General features: G+C 46.7%; 1 protein-coding gene across 1 annotated transcript; it reads left to right on the top strand.

Annotated features, from left to right (window-relative positions):
* Positions 1-4,776: 4,776 nt before the first annotated feature.
* nsd1b (nuclear receptor binding SET domain protein 1b) lies at positions 4,777-26,544 on the top strand (the record flags this gene model as incomplete). Its single annotated transcript, XM_083665329.1, has 23 exons — positions 4,777-5,508; positions 6,610-6,751; positions 7,187-7,359; positions 7,634-8,122; positions 8,398-9,841; positions 10,313-10,419; positions 10,775-11,018; positions 11,353-11,453; positions 11,815-11,860; positions 12,784-12,902; positions 14,735-14,872; positions 16,264-16,387; positions 17,188-17,388; positions 19,275-19,454; positions 19,793-19,949; positions 20,957-21,162; positions 21,435-21,547; positions 21,885-22,154; positions 23,402-23,518; positions 23,949-24,090; positions 24,446-24,552; positions 24,888-25,089; positions 25,401-26,544. 23 exons carry the CDS (start codon positions 4,777-4,779, stop codon positions 26,132-26,134), a joined length of 6,288 nt encoding a protein of 2,095 aa, XP_083521455.1. The 3' UTR covers positions 26,135-26,544.
* Between the last annotated feature and the right edge of the window lie 214 nt (positions 26,545-26,758).

The raw sequence follows: 26,758 nt of genomic DNA, 5'->3' as shown, positions 1-26,758 counted from the left end.
CCTTTCAGGGTAATGAACCAAATAAGTCATTGTGTCATTTGGGTGAACCATCCCTTTAAAGTACCTGTCTGGGATATCAAACATTGCTTTGGCACTTTTTCTTTTTCACAATTAAAGTGATTATTATTATTATTATTATTATTATTATTATTATTATTATTATGTTTTCATAATATGAGTTTCACTATATACACATACAGTATACAGTAGGTGCTGATAATGTCTGTTTCCTTTTTTTCTTCTTTTTTGAAGGGTAGGAGAAAAGTAGTCATTTGGCAATACGAATAAATGAATACTTACGACACATAGTTATTGGGTTATAATAGTGTTATAATAGTGTTATTCAATATAGGTGAATGCCAGCGGAGGCTGGTGGGGGTAGAAATCGGAGGACGGGCTCATTGTAATGCATGGAATGGTATGGAATAGAGCAATGGAATGGAATGGAGCAATGTTATCAAACCTGTCCTCCGATTCCTACCTCCACCAGACTCCCCTGGTAAATGCTGGTATTTGGTTTTAGAATGAGGGTACTTGATCATGATGAGAAAATCAAGTGGTTGAACTGCTAATGTAGACCAACATTAGGGTAAACCAGGAGAAAGCCTTGAGTCTAAAAGGCCATAACATGTGTTCAGTCAGGAACACCTATTTTCCTTGGTATTCCTAAAATACGTCCGGGGCTCCGCCTCCCTGAGCATCCCAGAGCCAATCAGCTCCTGCATCTGATGCATAATGCAGCAGGTGGGAGGGGAGAGGCATGGTGTGCCAGTCAGCGCATTAGGCAGCCTAGTTCCTGCCCCAGAGACCGCGGGAAAAAACAACCTCCCTCCCTCCTCCCCTCCCTCCTTCTCTCTCTCTCTCTCCCTCTCTCTCCCTCTGGCTTCCATAGGAACAACAGACCCTGCTGGCGTTTGCGTGGCCACCTGCTGTGAGTAGAACCAGGCCATAGACTCACTGCTCCATCCATGCAAACACAACACAACAAGGCAGTGCATATACCAAGATTCATTTCACCTGATTTTTTTACACACACACACACACACACAGACACACTCACACACACACACACACACACACAGACACACACACACACACACACACACACACACACACACACACACACACACACACATAGTTAACATGTAAAGACAACACTAGTTAGTGACCAGCCCTCTTCCTTCCCCCATCTGTCTGTCTGAGTGATACTGCAAATACTTGAATGAGTCCATCCGCTGTGCTTTGGAAGAGAAAGCATCACACCTTTCTCGGTTCATTCAACACATTTCATTTCTCCATGATGTGTGTGTGTGTGTGTGTGTGTGTGTGTGTGTGTGTGTGTGTGTGTGTGTGTGTGCTGGAAGACCTGAACTCAGCCAGCAAATATAGGTTAGACAGTATCCTCCACAGTAATAATTATTGGACAGTCTATTGTGATTTAACTAATGGTATGTCTCCTTAGGGTAAATGCTAAGTGGGATGCTTGGGATGACCCATCTCTGACATCACCCCATTGAAGTTGAGATTTGGTTAATTGAAGGCAAGGATTAAGGTTTAGGGTTAGGTAAAGGTTATTGTTACGGTTAGGGTTAGGGTTACGGTTTAGGGTAGGGTCCGTCCCAGGCATTCCACTTAGCATCTGCCGTTTCCTCAGGGTACCAAGGAGTGTGGGTTTAACAGTCATGTAGGGATTGGCCCACCGCCAAATTATCAGTGGTACCGTTTCTTGGAACAAAATGTGAATGTAGATAAAGAAATGACATATTTATATGTCATCCATGTATTAATGAAACTGATGGTGTTGTTGAGGTAAATGACTGTTTATTCATGGTTGGATTTTTAGATATTAGTCATAGTCATTAGTCATTAGTCACTTCTGTGCAGAAATGTGATGGAAATAATAGATGTAATGGAACATTTTCTGGTAAGATACTTTTAAGAGTCCAAATTGTCACTCACTGGTGAATAGTGGAGACTCCTGTTTGAGAAAGAGGGTAGGAGACAGATCTGTCCTTGAGCACAGGTGTAGCCTACCAATCGAGGACATGCAGGTAAGAGTGTGTGTGTGTGTGTGAGTGAGTGTGAGTGTGTGTGTGTGGAGTGGGGGGGGAGGAGGGGGGGGGGATTGGAGCGGGGGGTGCAGTGGTCAGAGCAAAGGCAACTCACGTTGTCTCATATTATCTCTATCCAGCTCTGGTCAACGGCGACATTACACACAAAACCGCACTGACACAGTCATGGACACGATTACAAAACGATGATGTAACAGATGAGGCTATTATACATTGTCGGATAGGGGGTACAATATGGAGAGTTAGCAGTATTTCAGTCGTCATTTGTAACATGAAGCTACTGTTGAATAACAAATGAAAGCTTGTTGACGCATAAACGAGTGTGATCTGCCGGGGCGCTGTTCGGAATATGCGCCCTGTCTGCTGCAGGCCCACTCCTCTCTCCCTCCAGCCTCAGACTGCCTGCCGCGGAGCTGGGCTGATCCGCGGCACACTTCTCCGTTGCCTTCAGCCTTCTATGCTATCGCATAATTCTCCCGTGGAGTGTCAAGACATGCCATAGCGTCTTGAAATTAGAAACTGACATGATGATTAAAAAATGTTTTTGCACATTTGATGGTTGTGTATTTTACCTGGGACGCCCCCTCTCTCCCAGCCCTCCCCTCGTCTCAGTGTCACATCGTCCGTTTATTCTGGAGTTTTCTCATCAACACATTATCAGAGATTTCATTCTGTTATCGCGTCACATGGGCAGAGATGGCTACTTTCAGCGGCTGGCAGCACTGTCTCACACCGTCTGCTTTCACGTTGCTTTCTCACTTCCATTTTGCTGCTCTGTGTTAATGACAATTTGCATTCCCCACAAAACAAGTCAATACGCAGTCTAAACTCTTTTCAATATGTTTGAGGTGATATTAAACATGAGATGTGTTTAAATACCACAGTGCACCCTTTCTCCCTGAACCTCACTTTACATTTGCCCGTCGCAGATGTTTCCTTTGTACCCTGTCATATGATATACACACACCACATAGACAGAATATTCTTGTTGGAAATGTTTTTCTGCTGTGGTGTGGTAAGGATGAAGTCGTTTAGTTAGGTCTGAAAACGTATTCATTGTGTTGGCAATCGTGCGCGTAATTATAGGTCAGTTGGGTGCGCTTTAATGTGAACTTTATATCGAGCATATTTTAACACTTTGTGGCCTGTTTTTTTGTAAGCAGACTCCATTTTGTAGTAACCCGGGTGCGTAGGCTTTGCAACTCGTCTTAAGGGAAGGAACCCATCTGTTTTCCGGGTACATATTTGAGCGCACATACATTTAGACATTTTGATCCAGTCATTTTAAATCGCATGAGCCTTATCCAGGAGGGGGTGTGTTTGATGTCATTGATGACACAGGTTGGGCAGATGGCTTGCATGTCATTGGTGATAATGCATAGTGACAGTAACCGTTAATGAACGGGATAATTAGGGGGGCCGGACCATAAGACACGTCCGTGTTATTTTTTTCCATTAGACACTATTGATCATTTTATCTTTAGGATTCGTGGTGGTACTTGACACTGTGCAATACTTCACACTGGGGGCTGGGAAGCACCAGTGCGATTGGTCGCTCACAGAGACAGACACGGGCAGTCAGGGGCTTGCAAGGGGCAGGTCGATAGCTAGGAAATAGTCTTAGAATAATGCATTGAATATGAGGTGACAAGGATTTAGAAACTTCTACCATAGTGTGATATGACGGTGTAAAGGGATGACTCTGTCAGTAAGCGAAATGCCTGCATATATTTATATTTGGAAGGGGCCGCTGGGGGAGTAACAACTAGCGCAAGTAGAGAGAGTGTATGTGAACAGGATCCTGGCCTAGTATTGCTGCGGCTTGGTTTCTCCTCATCCGCTTTCACAAATTTGGAAATTAGCACATTGAAAGACAGAAATGAAAAGATTGTCAGTTGTTTTTGCGGTGGCCGACATCTGAATGGTAAGATTCTTGCGGCACATTATTGTCATCCGCGTTTTATGTGTTCAAAACCTCTCGTGATTTTGTGTGTGTACAGTGGACATTGAAGTCTGTATGTAGACGTGTGTGTGTGCGTGCGTGTGTGTGTGTGTGTGTGTGTGTGAGAGAGAGAGTGTGTGAGAGGAACTTGTGTGTCGATACTGTATGATCGCTGTTACAGTCTAGCCTCGTGTGAGCCGTGGCACACATAGTGGATGTACAGGCGCTGTCCTAAGCTGTCCATTTTAATACATGGGGATTCGCGATTTCCACCCCAGGCTTTGGAAAGCAACTTAACCCTTCGTTGTCGCTGGGCAGGACTGCGTGTCAATATAGCTACGCTGATCTCATTTTTAACGTGACCGTCCGGTTGGCCAAACGCGCCGTAGGTCGCCACCATTCCGCTCTTATCGATGTAGCAAGCAATGAAATGATCCTACCTATTTCCACCTATTTCACCTATCTTAGGCTACCCTTAGGTGCGGAGAGATAACCATTTATCTGTTTTATAGGGTAGACACATTTATTTAGTGGAAATCTCGCAATTCTCTCCCCTAATCAGAATATCATTATTTTTTCAAAACTTCAAATACACAACTTTTTTTTTTTAAATATCAATAGCCTACTGTAATTATAGCGTAACATGCAAAGACCATTCATCATTTGAAACAGAATGTGATCAAAAGGCTGTTTTTGCATAATTTGTGTTTTTCTTCAATGTATTTATTTACTTTTTATGTTTAAGGATGGAACCATGCCAGCATGAGAAGGTCTTACCAACCTCCCATCAGAGATGCTGAGGACTGTTCCTTTAACCCACCGTTGACCTCTGGCCCTGCCGACCCCAGCGACCTCAGCGACCCCAGCGACCCCAGCTCCCCCTGCTCAACGCACCATGACCCCAAGTCTAGACTAGACCGACCGCGGGCCATGCACCTGTCTACCGCCCCTGCCCTCAAAGCTCCATCCACCTTCGGGTTCCCCCGTAAGGACGTGACCTCCTCCTACAGCCCCCTCAGGAGGCTCCAGCACCTGACCACCATGGTGAGCCACCCGGACCTGCAGGCCCTGCCCCAGCGGGAGAGGCCTTCCCAGGGCACCAGGGATTACCCGCACACCCGGAATGCCACTGGGAAAACTGACTCTGGGAATGGGAATAGTATTGGGGATTCCTCATCCTACACAGTGGTCGAGCCAGGCGGCAGAGACAGCAGAGACACAGACACCAGTCAGCCTGATCCCAGGTCAGAGAAGAAGACGGAAGGCTACTTCTCCGACCCGCCCAGTCCTGCATTCTCCCTGGACAGCAACAGCCCCTTCGACAACGGCCTGCTGCACTTCGAATCCACTCTGTTCGAGGATGACGATGATGATGAAGAAGAGGAGGAGGACGAAGATGAGGACACAGCTTCACCCCTGCTGACAGAGAGACAGAGAACAATGGGAAAGTCACTAGAACCTGGCCCTGGGATTTTAAACCTGAAGGCCAAGCCAGTCCCAGGGCTAAGGCCAGGGTTAAGGCCTAACCCAGGACTAAGATCGGACCCAGGGCTAAGGCCGGACCCAGGGCTAAGGCCTGGGCTAAGGCCAGGACCAGGGCTAAGACCAGGGCTAAGACTGTCTGTCAGTAAAGGCTGTCAGTCCCCTGGTGGAGATGGAGATGGAGATGGAGATGGAGATGGAGATGGGTTCGAGCAGGACTGGGGAAGTGACTGTGAGGAGCCTGTCTCTCTTGGGAACAGCCCCTCCGGGCATACAATGGCAAGTTCTACTAATGACCCAGAGCCAGGGATATACATGATGTGTTATTATATCATAGTTACAGCAGGGGAGGCTGGTGGAGGCAGAAATTATCTGAGGAGTGGCTCATCGTAATGTATGGAATGGAATAAGGAATGGTATCAAACACACGTTTGATACCAATCCTAATTCCATTCCATACATTACGATGAGCCTGTCCTCCGATTTCTACCTCCACCAGCCTCCCATGTGTTACACTATATATGATATTGTATTGTATATTTATGTATGCTCTGGTACTGTATCCACACAGTAGTGTTCTAGCCAGACTGGTAGGATCCTAGTCCTCTGGTTGCTTCCCTGCCACTTCATGTGCAAGCTAATTAGAGGGTCAATGCACTTTAAGGTTATAATAATTTCATTCATTGCTAGTTAAGGTACAAGGTTATTTTTTTAAAAGTGCAACAGAAATCTCAAAGCATCTCTGTTTTGATTATCAGTGAAGTTTCAGTGAGGATAAAGATGAGTGAGATTTAATTACCCAGAGAGGTCAAGTGAGGTCACTTCCTCGACAACAGATCATCATGGGTAAATGCTTAGTGGGATGCTTGGGACTCTGATGTCACCTCGTTGAATTTGAGGTTAAGATAACCTTATAACCTTAGCTTACAGTTAAAACTTATTTATTTTTTAAAGTTATTTTTAAGGTTAGCTTACAGTTATTGTTAAAAATAACAATAACAGATGTATAGTTCATCTGGGCCCATGAAGACATTTTATGTTTATTTTGAATGTAAACCAAATTTTTAAAACCTTCAAAAACATGTCTTGAATGAATGTCCGTCTTGTGAACAGGCAAGCAGCCCTAACAAGAAGCTTCTGCCGCCTGTGAAGTTTGTGGAGGGAGAAGTTATCTGGGCAAAGTTCAACCGCAGACCCTGGTGGCCCTGTGAGGTCACCATGGACCCAGTGAAGGGAACCTACCACAGGATGAAAGGTAGGGGACTAACTAGGTTATAGGCCTGGGCTGGGTGGAGGTCAACTAGGACTAACTAGGTCATAGGCCTGGGCTGGGTGGAGGTCAACTAGGACTAACTAGGTCATAGGCCTGGGCTGGGTGGAGGTCAACTAGGACTAACTAGGTCATAGGCCTGGGCTGGGTGGAGGTTAACTAGGACTAACTAGTCTCAAGTGAATTTAAATGCAATCTGTGTTTTTCTCATCAATGATTGAATTGTGATTCACTTCGATGCATTGAATTCAAATTCAAATTCATGAATTCATTCATCAAAACGTCCTGTGGCCTTGTTGTTGTTTTGTCCTTCTATGTCTTTGATAAACATAATTTTATTTATTGGTTATATCTTGAGGCACTGTGAAACGCACTTGAAATAAAGCGTTGAGTTGTCGTGACGTTGTGCTGCGGTTCCAGACCCCAGCGATCGGCCTGTCAGGCTGTACTACGTCAGGACGTTTGGGGAGCCAGTGGAGCTGGCCTGGGTGGAGGGAAGGGCCACACACACCTTCCATGGAGGCTACGAGTTCGAACAGCTTCCCCTGCTGCGCAGGAGAGGGAAGCAGAGGAACCAGGACTACAAATACATTGTAACTATATCAGTGAGATATTAGTAGTAAATGTATATATAATATAATAAAATAAATGTATACAGGGGTGACCAAGGTCTCTTTTTCTGGGGAGCCCTGCTTACATACAGATATATCAAGCATGTAGCACAGCTGTTTTGTATGTTGACTGTCATTTCTTTTAAATAACGATTGTTCCCTATGTAACAACTCTGTAATTTCTGTAGTAACAACATTCTATAGTATGTAAACTGGTTGTTTACATGTTCTGTTATTTCCACCCTCCGTCCTGCAGATAGCGAAGCGTTTTAAGGAGTCTTGGAAAACGAGTGTGGTCGAGGCGGAAGCTGTCCTCCCAGAGCGACCCAAGATGGCCGCTTCCATAGCCTCCTCCGTAGACGCGAGCCTCCATGATGGCTCCGCACCAGAGACAGAGGACAAGACCCCTCCGGCCTGTCCTCCCTGCACTCCACCCTGCTCCGCTCCGCCTGCAACAAGTCACTTAACCAACGGGGCTGTGTGTCCACTCAGCAAAGCCTCCCCATTTAAAGAAAGCACTTTCAAGAAGCCTCAGAGCAAGAAGAAGAAGCCCACTAGGTCATCTAGAGCACGTAAGGTCACGCCCAAACAGGCGCTGCGCGGCGCCGAGCAGCCTGAGGGGGACATGGGAGAGTGTCCGTACGCGGACCTGGACTCTGTCCCCAGGATTCTGACGGGCCCGAAAGCACTGGAACGGCAGCAGAAACCCCTTCTGACCCAGCAGGCCTCGGTTCCAGTCGTGAAGGTTTGCTTGTTTTAATTATTTTTCCTGTAAATAGAATACAATAGAATGGAATAACTTCATTTAACTTCGGTTGTAGTAGTTGCCAGCAATAAAATGACACAGAGAGTAAAATAGACACAAAAGAACAAAACATATTTAAAGTCATCAATTATAACCAATGTTGTGAACAAACAGTATGTTGAACAATAGGACAACATGAAAACTAAAGCGCAATTGCATTTCTGTGCATGAAATGCGCTACACATATATCGATAAAGTTTTGATGTGATTTGAAGGAGATGAAGAAGCCGGTTGAGACCCAGATGCAGAGTGGGCTGTGGTTCAGCAAAGCAGGGAAGGACAGGCGGCCCAACACCACCACCCCTGTCCCCGACCGTACCCTCTTTGCCAAGGCCACTTCCTCCTCCAAGAAGAAGACCGCCGCCACAGCCAATAGGAAGGCTCCTCCGGTCGCAAGTGTGACAGTGGCGACAGGGCTCCCCGACCAATCAAAGAAAGCCGCGGAGAAGCAGCACGAACAATCAAAGACGGCCCTTGACAAGCAGCCCGCCCCCATGCACGCCCACCTCCCGGCCAGTAACCGCCTGATGACCCGGGCCCTGAGAGCCCAGCAGGAGGCCGAGCAGAAGAGGAAGATGCTACTGTCCAGCCCCAAGCCCGGGGCGAAGGCTGAGGAAGAGGAGGAGGAGCGCTCTTCCTCCTCCACCGGACACTCCCCCTCTGCTACGCCAGACACTAACCCAGACTGTTCTACACACGGCAAACCTCTCAAGACTGACAAGGGTCACATGACCAACAGTGGTGACAGTCCCAGCTCCTCCTCCTCCTCCTCAGTGTTGACCAAACACAAAGGCTCTGAGGCGGAGGCGGAGGTGAAGACTGAAGATGAGGGCTTCCTGATATCCCACCTCACGCCAATAGACTTCATCCCCCTGACTTCAGGGAAGGCCAAGAGAGAGATGTGTGTGTCTGACATCTCCTCCTGCTCCTCGCCCTCCTCCCCACAGGTCTCCCCTATGGACGCCTTCAAAGACCTGGAGGAGATCTCCTTCAAGTCCCTGGAGGGGGACGGGGACGGGAAGCCCCTGTCGTTCAAACCGGACGCCAACTACAAGTTCAGCACGTTCCTGATGCTCTTGAAGGACATGCACGACACCAGGGAGAAAGACGGGACCCCCCTGGAGCTGGACATAGGACCTCCCAGCGCCCATGTGAAAGAGGAGCCCTCGATGATACCACCTTCACCTGGGAAGAGGGGTCCCCTCGCTAGGTCTAGTCCCTGTAAAGGTCAACAGGGCAAGGCCAGAACCAAACCCAAGCCTAGATCCAGGTCTTCTCTGAAGGTGGAAACTACACAGTCTGAAGGCAGCACAAATCAGGGCTCCAAAAGGCCCGGTAAAAAGGTCTGCTCGCCTGGGGCTAAAAAGAAAGCGAATGGTAAAGTGCCTTGTGGTCCGGTGGAGCTCCCTCCCTTCGGGCCTGGACCTGGCTACCTCGGAGTGGGCTCATCGCCTCGGCGTGGGGGGGCCGCAGGGATGGAGGAGGGCTGCAGTGGGCTGGACAAGGTACTCCAGAACATGGTGTCATTGGGCCAGGGGGGTCCAGAGTCATCAGCGCAGCCAACCCAGCCAAAGACAAGGATGGAGCAGCAGACCCCCCCTGCTACCACCTGCAGCAACACCACACACAGTCCTGGGGAGGGACAGGAAATCCCCACAGGTAAGGACGGGGGGGGGGGGGGGGGGTTGTATGTATGAGACTTAGTTGACATGTAGAAAGAAGATTGTTGATCACACAGCTAATGTGACCTCTATAAAGACTGCATTGCTTTACTTTGTTGATGTTATTGTTCTTGTAAGGGGCATTTTGTTTGCAGCATCATGTGGGGTTACAAACAAGACAATAATACAGTCCAATGTACAGTACAACAGACAGGACAATACAGTACAAGGCAATATGATATAGTACAGTAGACTCTAGAGTTCATGTTAGTGTGTGAAGAGGCATCGGTAGCTTGCTTGGACAAGGATACATGAAAAGTAGCATAAGAGACACATCTCATACTGTACCTTGGTATTTTATGTTTGTGAATCCATTGTGTTTAATTCACTGTAGATTATGGTTATTATTTATTTGTTTACAACATGTAGTCAAATGTTCACATTTTCTTCCTACTCTTGTCCTCCACAGCACAGAAACGGATTAGAAAGCCAAGTAAAAGACTGATCGAGTGGACGGAGGAGTACGATCAGATCTTCTCCACCAGGAAGAAACCCAAGAAGCCTCTCCAGTCTCTGGTAAAGGCAGAGCTCCTGGAGGTTCTCAACCTCTGGGTTCTTCTCTAACGCATGGACTATGGTGGATGAACATCTGTTGACATTCTCTACACTGGTGTATTTAGCCCATTGGATAAAGGGTAGTTGCTAAGTGGGATCCTTGGGAGAACCGTACCCTAAACCCTAACCTTCACCCTTACCCTTACCCTAACCTTAATCATAACCCCTTACCTTAACCATTTCAATTTCAATGGCGTGATGTCAGAGTCAGGTCATGCCAAGGATCCCACTTAGCCTTTACCTTGCATTCAGTGTACCCCCTATGACTAAACTGGCTGTTGATTGACTCTAAACCATTTTAATGATTGTATTTCAGGTCACACAGTCCAACAGTAACCAATCAGATTCACTGCCATTGGCGAAGACTACAAATGACCACGCCCCTTCGAATTCACTTCCTGAAATACAAACCCCTCCCCCCGAGGAGCCCCCTGGACTGGTACCTCCTTCTGCAGAGAACTCTATCCCCCAGGAGGCACCTGTCTTGTCCATAGACACACTAACCCCGCCCCCTGAAGCAGACCCTTCACTGTCAAGCCAGCCAATGGCGAAGGATGCTGGTTAGAAACCATTCATATATCAGATACCATTTAGTGTGTGTGTGTGTGTGTGTGTGTGTGTGTGTGTGTGTGTGTGTGTGTGTGTGTGTGTGTGTGTGTGTGTATGTGTGTGTGTGTGTGCATTGGCGTGTTTTTATGTCTATATGTATATATCAGATACTTAGATACCATTTAGTGTGTGTGTGTGTGTGTGTGTGTGTGTGTGTATTTGTGTGTGTGTGTGTATATTTGTGTCTGTGTGTGTGTGTGTGTGTGTGTGTGTGTGTGTGTGTGTATTTGTGCCCGTGTGCGTGTGTAAAAAAAACCCTAGTAACACTATTGTGGACTGTGACAGGTGACATTCCTTTCCTGGAGCGTAAGAGGCAGAGAAAACCCACTCCTAAGATTCTGGAGTACTGCCTGGAAGCTGAGGCCATGACAGTCCCAAAGAAAAAGGTACTGTACCCCCATTGTGCTGCAGGGTCACTTACATTTCTATCACATCAATATGCTGGAAGGAACTGTAATTGAGAGGACGTGCCATTTCCAGTACATTCATTGTATGTCAGGTGTTATTCATCTTCAATGAGGATTTGGCGGTTATTTCATCTGGATTTTCAAATGAACTCAGAGTGGGGGAAAAAAAAAGAATGGAGTGATTTGAAATGGAGCTGAGCCTCACCTTGGTGCTCTCCTCAGCTCAGCCAAGGCTTCTCCAATCGGATACTTGATACCATTGAGTTCCACAGTAATGCATGTCTGTGTGGCTCCGTGGCAGAGGTGGGCTGTTTGTTTGAATGTTGTTCCTGTGTTCTAGGTGAGGTCTGTGAAGAACAACTCCTCCAGTCAAGCTCTCCTCTCCGGTGAGTCAACAACTCAGGAGACAGAATCAATCGAAGTCAGTGACATGTAATTGTGGTCCAGTGAGGCTCAGCTGGTAGAGCATGGTGCTAGTAACACTAAGGTTGTGTGTTCGATTCCCGCTGGGACCATATACACTGAAAGTGTATGAACTCATTGTGCTGCAAATTGCTTTGCATAAAGGGAGTCTGCTATGTAGCATATATTATATTATCAATATCATTCAGTGGAGGCTGGGAAATCGGAGGACGGGCTCATGCATGGAATGGAATGAGGCTGTCCTCCGATTTCTACCTCCACCAGCCTCCACTGATATAAATACAGTACCAGTCAAAAGTTTGGACACACCTTCTCATTCAATGGTTTTTCTTTATTTTTATTATTTTCTACATTGTAGATTAATATTGAAGACATCAAAACTATGAAGGAACACATATGCAATTATGTAGTCAACAAAAAAGTGTTAAACAAACCAGAATATGTTTTATATTTTAGATTCTTCAAAGTAGCCACCTTTTGCTTTGATGACAGCTTTGCACACTCTTGGCAAGTTTGTGTCCAAACTTTTGACTGGTTCTGTATATCAATACAACTTTATTGAATCATACTGTCACATCTCATATGTTGAGAATGTCACCTTCCTTTGAATAGGTGAATATGAAAATAACATGAAGATACTTGAAATCTTGAAATATTATGTATCACAATGCATCCTGTATCTCCTGGTATTTCTGTTATTTAGGCTAGCTCATTGTGACATCAGTTGAGAGGATACTTGAACCTGACTCCACTGTCTGACACCCAGGTTCTGGACACTCCTCGAGATCAAAGAGCAGGCAACCAATGGTGTCGACCCCCGCCCCCTCCACACCCTCCCCCTCCCCCTCCGCCCCTGCCCCCCCCACCCTGGTGGCCTGCCCACCAGCACCCTGCCCCCCCAGCCCTGGCTGCCTGGAGAGGGGGTCAGACTGTGACCTCACCACGACCCCCACGGAGGACCCCGATGTGTATGAGGAGGGGAGGGACGTGACCCTGGACTCAGAGGTCAGACTCTTAAAGTCTCACAGCAACTGACCTTACCCCCTCACTGACCCTAAACCTGACCTCAGTCTTAACTTAGATCGTTAATGGTAATTGCGTAATAATTACCCTATAATGAGCGTGTTCTTTCTTTAGGATTAATTTAAACAAGCACCATTAAGTTCCCTCCCACAAGTACAGGATCATTACAGTATAAGATCATTATTATGCAATTACCATTAACTATCTAAATTATAAATTAATCCAAGGCAAAATCAGTAAATCCCATGCAGAGACTGAGGTCAGGGTTAGGGTTTCAGGACTGAATAACAAAGTGGAACTAACTGTTCAGGGAAAAAAGAGTGCAGAAAGAGAAAAAGAACGTGAGCATGTTATTGGATTACGAGAGGGGGAGCAGGCCCTTGGATTAAAAGAGTGGAACTGGAAGCCCTCTGAATCCAATCAGGCCATCCTGGAACCGCAGCAGAGGTCCATCTTGGTCGGAACAGCTGGCTTGTTGAATCAAAAGGAGGTGGACGTGTACTTTACTCTGTTTGAACGGATTACCACGGCCCTAAAATGGCCGCCCAATGTCTGGTCACTGCTCCCCCAAAGTGTTATGAAAAAAGTGACTATGAGCTGTTAAAGCTGCTATCCTTCAGGCTTACACGTTGGTTCCAGAGGCATACAGGCCAGGAGAGGCTGGTGGTGGTGGAAATCGGAGGACAGGCTCAGGAGTCTACCTCTACCAGCCCTGCCTGTTCCAGAGGTATGCAGGCATACCCTTGTATTCCTGCAAAGGACTAGTTCCTCAAACCGCTGATTTGTTCCCTGGAGGCTGATATTGCAGGAGTGTCCCCTCCAGACCCGACATGTCCGTGGTACGGACAACTTGGTGGCTGATTGACTTTCAAGGGTGGACATTTAGTAGAAAATGATGTTTAGCCTGGTGCATGTTTTGGTTTGGCTGCACCTTTTTGCAGTAGTTTAAGTTGGCTATTTTTTGGTTATTTTGTCTTGAAGCTGCGCTCGACCTGAGGGAGAGTCGTAAGACCAGGTCCCCCCTTTGGTGTTTTTTGTTTTTTTTCAGCGGATCTGGAAACTGCGCTTCTTTTGCGTTTTTTTGGATGACATTTTCATTGTATGCTTTTGTCATGTGACAGATGTAAGAGAGCCTCGCTGTCGCACGGAGCACCCAATTTACGTTGGTCGTTTTACTATTGGGAGTCTTGTTTTGGTTGTTACTTGTCCAACAAATACAGGGATATATTTGTTGTCATGAGGAGGAAGGTATTAAGGGTTTCGTGACGAGATCGAGTGTAGTTAGGTGTACATGCTAGTCGAAGTCACCTTGCCCTGCTGGTGTAATTAAGGCCTTGTCAGCTGGGGTTATTTTACCTGCTAGACCAGTGCCTCAGTGGGAGTCAAGCTGCTGGGAGGATAACACCTCTGGTCACCTCCTGCTCGTGTTGGTTTCTCTGTGTTTGGTTTGGTTACAATGCCAAAGAGTTCTCAGTTACCCCCTGCCCTTTCATTTAGTTTGGGATTTCTTTTAGTTTGCCCTGATTTGTGGTGAATCTAGTGGGCGTCCATGGTGGAAGCTGTTGAGGAACCCTATTTTGGTTGTGTTGCAACCTTCAGTGGGTGTCCCCATGGATGGCCTTCAGAACCCCTTATGAACCCCTGTCTGTTGTTTGAATGTTAATATGTTTTTGTGCTAGTTACCTTTATTTTGACTGACCACCTTTTAAGGTGTTGGTTTCTGGGAACGTAACAATGATAATATCTTCTCTAAATACAGTGCATGAAGGCTTCGTCATGTAACTCCCCCTCCCATTCCTCTCTGGGCTCCTCAGGTATTCCCGTCCAGTTTCGATGGCAGCATTTCATCTACGAGGGAGGAGTCTTCACTGTACGACGACACGCTCTCGGCCAATAAGAAGGCCTTAGGAGAGAAGGGGGGTGCGGCCTCACTGAAGGAGAGCATATGCCAGGTGAGCCTGTGCCTTGGTGACGGTGGTTTGATCTTTTTTGTCAGGAGGTCTGTGTAAATGTTGCTTTAATGTTTAAAGGCCCACTCCAGACAGTTTCGCTTCCTGGCTTTTCTTGAAAGAAATACTCAAGAATGGAAACATCGAGTGGTATGTCCGTCATTTACAGAGTTATTTGGGAAAGTAACGCCAGACATAGCTATTCTCAATAAAAATGTGTTGAAAAGCCAGCCTCTAACTTTACAAACAGGCTAGCCACATCACACTTCAGAGTTATATAGCTGTATGAAATGTCATACTTTACAGCATGTGTGAAATCGTTTCAGGAGGAGCTAGGAAAATATAATGGATGGCCCAAAATAGACATAATTTGACATAAATGGCCATTTCCTGACTTGAATCATTGTACAATAACACTGTGCAGCACCAGGATGTCAAATATCAGCTAAACAAAACATAGAAATGTGGAACTTGAATTCAATCCAAAAATCTTTATTCTCCTTGAGGGAAAGTTGGTGTGCATAATGTCATTCAGAAAAACAAACACAGGACTATACATACATACAAACAAACAAACAAATAAACAACCAATCAACCAACACACGTAGTGTACCAGTGCAACAGGGAGAAGATGGAGTCAGAGAAGAAAACAAAAGGCAGCGGATACAGAACAGTTGAGTGTGAACAGTGACAGTTCACACTACAGAGCCAAACTGAGCCGAGCCAAACTTTACTGGGCTGGCCTGGTAACACATCCACGATAGTTGCTGGAACCCTGCTGGAATGGACAATGTAAACAAAAAAAATACAGTACCAGTCAAAAGTTTGGGCACACCCTCTCATTCAGTGGTTTTTCTTTATTTTTTTATTATTTTCTACATTGTAGATTCATATTGCAGACATCAAAACTATGAAGGAACACACATGGAATTATGTAGTGAACAAAAAACTGTTAAACAAAGCAGAATATGTTTTATATTTTAGATTCTTCAAAGTAGCCACCTTTTGCTTTGATGACAGCTTTGCACACTCTTGGCAAGGTGTGTCCAAACTTTTGACTGGTACTGTATGTATTATTATATTATATTATGTATATCAAGACAGCACAGTACGGTTGAGGTATGCCGTGTGAATCAGGGCATTACAGTATGATGTGGCAATTAAAGAGACACTTCACCCATTTTTAACATCACATCCATCATATCCAGCACCATACCAGTGTCTACATATGTGAAAACGGCAATTGTCTCCATTCCGTAGTCAAGGAGATATGAGAAAAGGCGCTGAGGAGGAAATTCTCCCCTGTGATGTCATTGTGTGTGTGTGTCCCTTTAAAGGAGAGCTGGTAGAGGTCGGTAAATGCCACTGTTGTCCTCTCGTCTGTCCCGCTGTAGGTGTGTGAGAAGCCTGGGGAGCTGCTGCTGTGTGAGGGGCAGTGCTGTGGAGCTTTCCACCTCCACTGCATCGACCTGACGGAGCCGCCTAAAGGGAAGTTCGTCTGCCAAGAGTGCAAGTCTGGTAGGTCAAGGCTGCTCCTCATCAAGCTTCCCACTGCTGTCAGGACTGCAGAGTCCACTACCTATCTTCCGCCATAGATTGAAGACCCATCTCGTCAGGCTTCATCTTAACGGTCCCTCCTAAAGACCTCTTCACCCCCACTACCCCCCTGTGCAAGTTTCTCTCCTGTAAATACATTTAAAAAAAAAAATATATATATATTCCTTTCTTCTAGCATTGTGACTGCCAATAGCCCCTGTTCCTAGCATAGATTACTTTTTCTTATGATGACTGATGGATAGATGATTCACTTACTTAGACAAATGTATTTGTTGTAAGTTGCTTTGGATAAAGGCGTCTGCTAAATGCCATAAATGTAAATGTAAATGTCCTCAACAAACACAAACACTCACCAAGATGGTCAGTTTATATGTTGAGTTTGGTCTTATTTCTTCCTGTGTGTTTGTACGCCCCATTCATTCTCTGACATACTTATGGAAAGAGCATCAGAGTTGTATATAGTATTTTCCAGATGTTTTGCTGTATATACTATTTTCAGTGGAGGTAGAAATCGGAGGACGGGCTCATTATAATGCCCTCATTCCTCTCCCCATGCGTCACATGAGGCTGTCCTCCGATTTCTACCTCCACCAGCCTCCCCTGACTATATTATACAGTTATTCTTATTATTTACGACGTAAATGATTTTTGATGATTCTCTCACATGTACTATTCTCTCTAGTTGATAAGACACGAATCCAAATGGATGTATTGAAGGTGAAGTTGTTGTTGTTGTTGTTGTTGTTGTTGTTGTTGTCCAGGCGTTCACGCCTGCTTCGTGTGTAAGAAGCCGGGTGATGGCGTGCGGCGCTGTGTGATCCCGGTGTGTGGGAAGTTCTACCACGGCGAGTGTATCGCCAGCCACGCCCCCACCGCACCCCTGCACCGAGGATTCCGCTGCTCGCTCCACGCCTGTCTGTCCTGCTTCATCATCAACCCTGCCAACCCCTCTGTCTCCAAAGGTAGGGAAGACACACACACACACACACACACACACACACACACACACACACACACACACACACAACCCCTGCCAACCCCTCTGTCTCTAAAGGTAGGGAAGACACACACACACACACACACACACACACACACACACACACACACAACCCCTGCCAACCCCTCTGTCTCTAAAGGTAGGGAAGACACACACACACACACACACACACACACACACACACACACACACACACACACACACACACACAAACACACACACACACACACACACACACACACACACACACACACAACCCCTGCCAACCCCTCTGTCTCTAAAGGTAGGGAAGACACACACACACACACACACACACACACACACACACACACACACATACACACACACACACACACACACACACACACACACACAACCCCTCTGTCTCTAAAGGTAGGGAAGACACACACACACACACACACACACACACACACACACAACCCCTGCCAACCCCTCTGTCTCTAAAGGTAGGGAAGACACACACACACACACACACACACACACACACACACACAACCCCTGCCAACCCCTCTGTCTCTAAAGGTAGGGAAGACACACACACACACACACACACACACACACACACACACACACACAACCCCTGCCAACCCCTCTGTCTCTAAAGGTAGGGAAGACACACACACACACACACACACACACACACACACACACACACAACCCCTGCCAACCCCTCTGTCTCTAAAGGTAGGGAAGACACACACACACACACACACACACACACACACACACACACACACACAACCCCTGCCAACCCCTCTGTCTCTAAAGGTAGGGAAGACACACACACACACACACACACACACACACACGTACGCAAGCACACACACACACACAAACACGCGTATGCACACACACACACACACACAAACACGCGTATGCACACACACACAAACACGCGTACGCACGCACACACACACACAAACATGCGTATGCACGCACACACACACACACGCACGCACGCACACACACACACACACACACACACACACACACACACACACACACACACACACACACACACACTCACATACATACACATACACCACATTTAATTACAGTCAAAGAGAGGTTAAAGGACCTACTCATGAAATCTGTCTCCCCTGTGGCCAAGAGTGGGAATTGCAATTACAAAGAGCCATTGGATTGGTACTAGTTAGCTTCCATCACATAATCAGCTATTCAGACCACTGAGATAAGATCCTGAGATATCAAGTGAACAGGCAGTAATAAATATTTGCTACGGATAGTTTTGATTTGCCTACTTTCTGTAACGAGCTACGATTTCACAGCAGAGTGGCAGTACAGGCCAGAAGAACTCAATACACGAATACCACAGCCAATCGAAATGTTGGTGGGGAGCTATTACTTTGAAACCCTATCACTCCACAATCCCTGCAGGACTTTATATGCTTGTAGCACAGTGAAAATGTAATGTGTACCTCCGTTAAGGTAAAGTGGATATTAAACAAACAATCAACTGAGTTGAGGGAAGAGAAATAGAGATACAGTACCAGTCAAAAGTTTGGACACAAACTTGCCAAGAGTGTGCAAAGCTGTCATCAAAGCAAAAGGTGGCTATTTTGAAGAATCTAAAATATAAACCATATTCTGGTTTGTTTAACACTTTTTTATTTACTACATAATTCCATATGTGTTCCTTCATAGTTTTGATGTCTTCAATATTAATCTACAATGTAGAAAATAATGAAAATAAAGAAAAACCATTGAATGAGAAGGTGTGTCCAAACTTTTGACTGGTGCTGTACATTCAACCAGTCATTTGTAAATGATCTCTCTTATGTTTGTGTGTTTGTGTGTCCTGTCCTGTAGGTCGTTTGGTGCGGTGTGTGCGTTGCCCGGTGGCCTACCATGCCAGCGACTACTGCATGGCAGCGGGCAGCGTGGTCCTGGCCAACAACGCCATTGTGTGTCCCAACCACTTCACCCCTCGCAGGGGCGTCCGCAACCACGAACACGTCAACGTCAGCTGGTGCTTTGTCTGCTCTGAGGGTACACACACACACACACACACACACATACACACACACACACTCCATACACACACACACATGCACTTCTGCTCCGAGGGTGCGACACACATACACACACACACATGTCTGCGCCAAGGGTACATTCTTATTGACAGGAGAAAAATACCTTTGATTTCCTCCAAGAGTTGCTGAGTAGATCTGTTTTGCTCTTTAATTCATTCTCCTGCTTAAGAAAGGGTCATGTGTCACTTTCCAGCCATCAAGATCATGTTTAATCTTTTTTTTTACTTTATCATTTCAATCCTTATCATTTACTGATCAACTCCTCTTATTGTTATTGCCACTCCCATCCTGCAGGGGGCAGTCTGCTGTGCTGTGAGTCCTGTCCTGCTGCATTCCACCGTGAGTGTCTGAAGATCGACATGCCTCAGGGCAGCTGGTTCTGTAACGACTGCAAAGCGGGGAAGAAACCCCACTACCAGGATATCCTGTGGGTCAAAGTGGGGCGCTACAGGTCAGTACCAATGATGCTAAACCAGGTATGACTATGGTCAGTACCAGTGATGCTAAACCAGGTATGTCTCTGGTCAGTACCAGTGATGCTAAACCAGGTATGTCTATGGTCAGTACCAATGATGCTAAACCAGGTATGACTATGGTCAGTACCAGTGATGCTAAACCAGGTATGACTATGGTCAGTACCAGTGATGCTAAACCAGGTATGTCTATGGTCAGTACCAATGATGCTAAACCAGGTATGTCTATGGTCAGTACCAATGATGCTAAACCAGGTATGACTATGGTCAGTACCAGTGATGCTAAACCAGGTATGTCTCTGGTCAGTACCAGTGATGCTAAACCAGGTATGTCTATGGTCAGTACCAATGATGCTAAACCAGGTATGACTATGGTCAGTACCAATGATGCTAAACCAGGTATGTCTCTGGTCAGTACCAGTGATGCTAAACCAGGTATGTCTATGGTCAGTACCAATGATGCTAAACCAGGTATGACTATGGTCAGTACCAATGATGCTAAACCAGGTATGTCTCTGGTCAGTACCAGTGATGCTAAACCAGGTATGACTATGGTCAGTACCAGTGATGCTAAACCAGGTATGTCTATGGTCACTAAACATGTCTTCTGGGGACCTGACTGGTTTGTTATTCACCGACTGTTTTGAATGTAGCTTATCTCTGGTTGGATGTTTCTCTGGTTGGATGTTTCTCTGATTGGATGTTTCTCTGATTGAATGTATCTCTGGCTGGATGTTTCTCTGGTTGGATGTTTCTCTGGCTGGATGTTTCTCTGGTTGGATGTTTCTCTGGTTGGATGTTTCTCTGGCTGGATGTTTCTCTGGCTGGATGTTTCTCTGGTTGGATGTTTCTCTGATTGAATGTATCTATGGTCTTCATGTGATGTCATTTTTCATCTGCAAGGTTCACCTCTCTGTCACAACATCATCATCTCAACATCTCTCATGGCTCCTCCCCTCCTCTCTTCTTCCTTTCCTGTGACCAGGTGGTGGCCAGCGGAGGTCAGCCATCCCAAGAACATCCCTGAGAACATCCAGAGGATGAGGCACGACGTTGGAGAGTTCCCAGTCCACTTCTTTGGCTCCAAGGACTACCTGTGGACCTACCAGGCCAGAGTGTTCCCCTACATGGACGTAGACGCCAACAGCAAGGAGAAGATGGGGAAGGGGGTGGACGCCATCTACAAGAAAGGTCTTTATTAAAGCAGCATTTGTTGGACAGCAGAGAGGATGCAGTGATACAGGGGAGGCTAGGAGATGCTAGCATGATTAGCTGTCTGTATAAATGTAGTTTGAGTTCGATGTTTTGTGTGTTTTTGCTGTTCGATTGTTTTTGCTGTTTGAACATTTTTGCTGTTTGAGTGTTTTTTGGTTTGAATGTTTTATGTTGTTTGAATGTTTTATGTCGTTTGAATGTTTTTGTTGTTTTTGTTGTTTTTAACGTTTTTGCTGCTGTTTCTCCAGCTCTGGAGGAAGCTGCCAAACGGTTCCTGGAACTGCAGGCAGAGAAGGAACTGAGGCAGCTTCAGGAGGACCGGAGGAACGACAAGAAACCCCCTCCGTACAGACACATCAAGGTACAACATGACCATGACAATGATACACTTTATAATAATAATAATAATAATAATAATAATAATAATAATAATATTATAATAATAATTTTCTCATCACAACAGACAACAACAATAAACAAACAAATACAATAAGCCATATATTAGCCATATATGACATAGCACATTCACCCAATGGAGGAGTGCAATCCACCGTGTTCTATATGAATAAGGAAACACACCTCCCTTCTCCCCACACCAAATGTACAGTAAACACAGCATTCACATTTTGATCTGAAATGTAACATCACAACGACAACCTCATCCACCCCCCCCCCCCCCCCCCACTGCCCCCCTCCAGGTAAACCGGCCAATCGGGAAGGTGCAGATCATCACAGCGGACCTATCGGATATCCCACGGTGCAACTGCAAGGAGTCGGACGAGAGCCCGTGTGGCGTGGACTCCGAGTGCATCAACCGCATGCTGCTGTACGAGTGCCACCCTCAGGTGTGCCCGGCGGGCGAGAGGTGTCTGAACCAGGCCTTCACCAAGCGCCAGTGCAGCCAGGTGGAGATCTTCAGGACGTTGGCGCGAGGCTGGGGCCTCCGCTGTGCCCACGACATCAAGAAGGTCATTCCCTTAAACCCATTAAATGATTGTTTCTGTCCACACCTTGAGTTATGAAGCTGCACAGAGCCCTGTCGTTAAACCGGTGATCAATAACCGTGATGGGTTTGAAACATTGATTAACTAATTAAATTGAAACATTAATTTATTAATTAGTCAAGTTCATCCTGTATGGACCTTAGATATGATTAACACAGCCCTTTAAACAGTCAGGGGGACCCACAGAAACCTCTGCATTGAGCTGCAATTTAAAGGTGCTAATTTAAGGGTCATTTAAAAGTGCAGTATGTGAGATTCAAGCTTTCGGAAAGCTTCCTAACGGTTGTAATGACTATGTTTAATCGGTAGCGATCAGGGAATGAGATCCATTGAAAGAAATATTTCATTTACAACTGCTATTTTAGTCCCGAAAAATGCTTTCTAAAATGGAGTGTCTGACCTGACACTCGGTTTGTATAGAAATATGTTGTTACTGGCCTGGGGTGTTCTCAGGGAGGGGCCAGGGGTGTTCTAGGGGAGGGGCCAGGGGTGTTCTAGGGGAGGGGCCAGGGGTGTTCTAGAGGAGGGGCCAGGGGTGTTCTAGGGGAGGGGCCAGGGGTGTTCTCGGGGAGTGGACTCACGATCTTCTCCTTTCTGTCTCTGGTGGCTGCCTCTTTGAACCATGCGCGCATGCAGAAACACAACAGCTAATGTATGACACTGCAAGTCCATTACAGGGGGGGTTATGTTATTATTAGGGAGGATGTTGTTGTTTAGAACTTGCATTTCACCACGGTGGCCAGAGGTGGCAGATTTGCAATAAATGTATACCCTGCTCCTTTTGTATTCCTCAGAGTTTGTGATGTGGTTTTGTGTTTCTCAGGGGAGTTTGTGAATGAGTACATGTCTCTCTCTCTTTCTCTCAGGGGAGTTTGTGAATGACTTGTGGTCTCTTTCTTTCTCAGGGGGAGTTTTGAATGACTGTCTTGCGGTCTGTCTTTCTCTCTCTCTCTCTCTCTCTCTCTCTCTCTCAGGGGGAGTTTTGAATGACTGTTTTGCGGTCTCTCTCTCTCTCTCTCTCTCTCAGGGGGAGTTTTGAATGACGACTGTTTTACGGTGTCTCTCTCTCTCTCTCTCTCTCTCAGGGGGAGTTTTGAATGACGACTGTTTTGCGGTCTCTCTCTCTCTCTCTCTCTCTCTCTCAGGGGGAGTTTTGAATGACGACTGTTTTACGGTCTCTCTCTCTCTCTCTCTCTCTCTCTCTCTCTCAGGGGGAGTTTGTGAACGAATACGTAGGAGAAGTGATTGATGAGGAGGAGTGTAGAGCCAGGATCAAACACGCTCAGGACAACGACATCTGTAACTTCTACATGCTCACTCTGGACAAGGTGAGGCTGTACACGTATCAGACAGGTGTTTGATACCACTCCTCATCCCGTTCCATGCATTACAATGAGCCGATTTCTACCTCCACCAGCCTCCACTGGCCTCTAGGCCTGACCTACAGTATTACGTCATCATTCTGTCATACCTGTAATGTTTATTAATATGCTACATCACAAGTGATCAGTGCTCTAATGGTATACCATTCATGCTCTCTCTGTACACACGGTTATTTCACCATAGTGAATTGTAAGTATACTGTCTTCGTAAGGTCATGTTAGAATGACCCCTGACCCTAAGCAGATATAGTGCTGTAACAGTCTTGTCGCCCATGCTGCCGCTGTGTGTTTGTTTGATAATGATGATGAAGATGATGATGAAGATGGTACTATCTGTGTGTGTGTGTGTGTGTGTGTGTGTGTGTGTGTGTGACAGGACCGTATCATCGACGCGGGTCCGAAGGGGAACGAGGCCCGCTTCATGAACCACAGCTGCCAGCCCAACTGTGAGACCCAGAAGTGGACAGTCAGCGGAGACACGCGTGTCGGACTCTTCGCCCTCGTAGACGTCCCTGCAGGTGGGTGGAACCTTCCGGAAGAGATTTGTCGAACCTTCGTCCTCTCCCGGGGGTAGGATTATACCTAGGCTTTAGCTCAGGGGGCTAACCCAGTCTTGTGGCGCACAGGAGACCCAGGTTCGAACCCAGGCAGTCCTATATCCAGTATATGCATTATATCACAGTGTGTTGGGTTATATACAGTGCCCTGCGTAAGTAATGGGACAGTGAAGCATTTTTTCTTCTTTAGGCTCTACACTCCAAATGCTTGGAGTTGGAGTTGAAATCAAACAATTACTGTGAGGTTAAAGTAGAGATTGTCATGTTTTATTTGATGGTATTTGTGGACACGTGTCTGTTCTGTTTGTGTGTCCAGGCACCGAGCTGACCTTCAACTACAACCTGGAGTGTCTGGGGAACGGCAAGACTGTGTGTAAATGTGGAGCTCCAAACTGCAGCGGCTTCCTGGGCGTCAGGCCAAAGGTGAGAGGAGAGGCAGGAACCAGCCGTGTTGCTAGGGGCTTTGATTGAACGAGCGAATGACACGACTGAATGGATGAATGAATGAATGGATGGATGAATGAGTGAGTGAATGAATGATTGATTGAATGAGTGAAACCTTTTTTGGCCTCAAAGGGAATTTGTATGCCTGCACATGAGTCTTAGCAACAATGATGTAAGACAATAGACATGGACATACTGTAACGGTTTAATGACACAAAAAGTACAATACAATAAAACTGTGGTCTAATGTTGTAGATACCGTTGTGAGGGCATCCCCAGTTAGGGTGTCTGTTTTGACCCTCTTCTTCCCCTAGAACAACCCTCCGGCGGACGATAAGGGCCGTAAGCAGAAGAAGAAGGCCCAGGCCAAGCGGAAGAGTAGGACGGAGGTGACCAAGGAGCGCGAGGACGAGTGTTTCAGCTGCGGGGACGGGGGACAGATGGTGTCCTGTAAGAGACCTGGTTGTCCTAAAGTCTACCACGCTGACTGTCTCAATCTGACCAAGAGGCCTGCAGGTCAGTATCTGTGTGTGTGTGTGTGTGTGTGTGTGTGTGTGTGTGTGTGTGTGTGTGTGTGTGTGCATCTTTTCCCAGGAAAACAGTGATCTTCTTTGCTGAGTTCACTATTCTGGTTACATAAAATAAATGACATTTGTCTGCCTGTCTGCCTGTCTGTCTGTCTGTCTGTCTGTCTGCCTGTCTGTCTATCTGCCTGCCTGCCTGTCTGTCTGTCTGTCTAACATTTCTACCTATCTGCTGTGTGTGTGTGTGTGTGTGTGTGTGTGTGTGTGTGTGCGTGTGCGTGTGCGTGTGTGCGTGCGTTGCAGGTCGTTGGGAGTGTCCGTGGCACCAGTGTGACCTCTGCAGTAAGGAGTCGGCGTCCTTCTGTGAGATGTGTCCCAGCTCCTACTGCGCCCAGCACCGCGACGGCATGCTCTTCATCTCCCGCCTGGACGGCCGTCTGTCCTGCAGCGAACACGACCCCTGTGGACCAGACCCTCTGGAGCCAGGGGAGATCAGGGAGTTCGTACCCGACCCAGAGGCCTCCCCGCTGGGCCGTGTCATCCCTGGTGCCTCTCCAGGTCTGGGGGCTATCATACCTTCTGCTGCTGCTGTTACAGCCTCCACCACCAGGGGGGTAGGGGAGCCCCAGCCTGCCCCTGACCCTGGCCTTGGCCCTGAGTCTCTCCCCATCTCTCTTGCCATGTCTGTCCCTGTCACCGGCCCTCCATTCCCCTGCTCTGACCCCCCCTGCAGCCCCCATGTGTATGACCTTCCCCACTACTCCCCCATCTCCTCCTACGGAGAGGAGAAAGAGGAGGACCTACTGGGCGAGCTAGAGGAAGAAGAGGAGGAGGTGGAGGAGGAGGAAGAGGAGGAGGAGGGAGAGGGGCACATGGGGGATGGAGACAGGATGGAAGGAGATGAAACGCTCGAGGATGGGGAGCTAGAGGGCCTTGAATTTGATGAAGAGGAGGAGGAGGAAGAAGAGGAGGAGGAAGAAGAAGAAGAAGAAGAGGAGGAAGAGGAGGAGGAGGAAGAAGAAGAAGAGGAGGAATAAAAATACTGTTATCCTTTCATCTGTGCATGGTGGCTGATCATTCCACAGTCTCTACGAGGGGAGGGGACAATGAAACTGACCAATCAAACCACAGAAGAGCCCTGTCAATCATTGTTATTTTTGACTTAGCCTAAAGGCCTGAGAGTGGTATGGCACAGATTCCGTTATTAATGTTGAAGGATAATGTTCAGATTATCGTAGATATGACTCTGGATTAAGTTGATTTCCGCAGCGTCTTGCTCAAACAGACCCTGGCCTGGTTGGAGAACAAGCAGGGCATTCCAAATGCCTCTGGATCTGGTGTGTAGATCTGGTATGATGGGAACTGTAGTCTTCTAGCCTGGAGGGAACCTTTAGATCATGACATGGTTCATTCTCATAGCTGCTGGTGTGTGTTTGTTGTTTTAGAACTTGTTTACATTTCTGCATCTTTTCCTTGGAGGTCTTGGTGATTACAATGTCAGGTCACCCGTTGTCCATCAGAGGGGGACCGGACTGGGACTGAGGGGGGATGTTCTGTCAAACACACACACACACACACACACACACACACACACACACACACACACACACACATCCCAGACCAGTACAGCACGTTGCACAGTGTGCTTCTAACACTGAAGC

The sequence above is a fragment of the Argentina silus genome, assembly GCF_951799395.1.
Source record: "Argentina silus genome assembly, chromosome: 2".
Lineage (NCBI taxonomy): Eukaryota > Metazoa > Chordata > Actinopteri > Argentiniformes > Argentinidae > Argentina > Argentina silus.
Note: the sequence above shows the minus strand (reverse complement) of the source record. Positions and strands in the feature narration are given on the sequence as shown.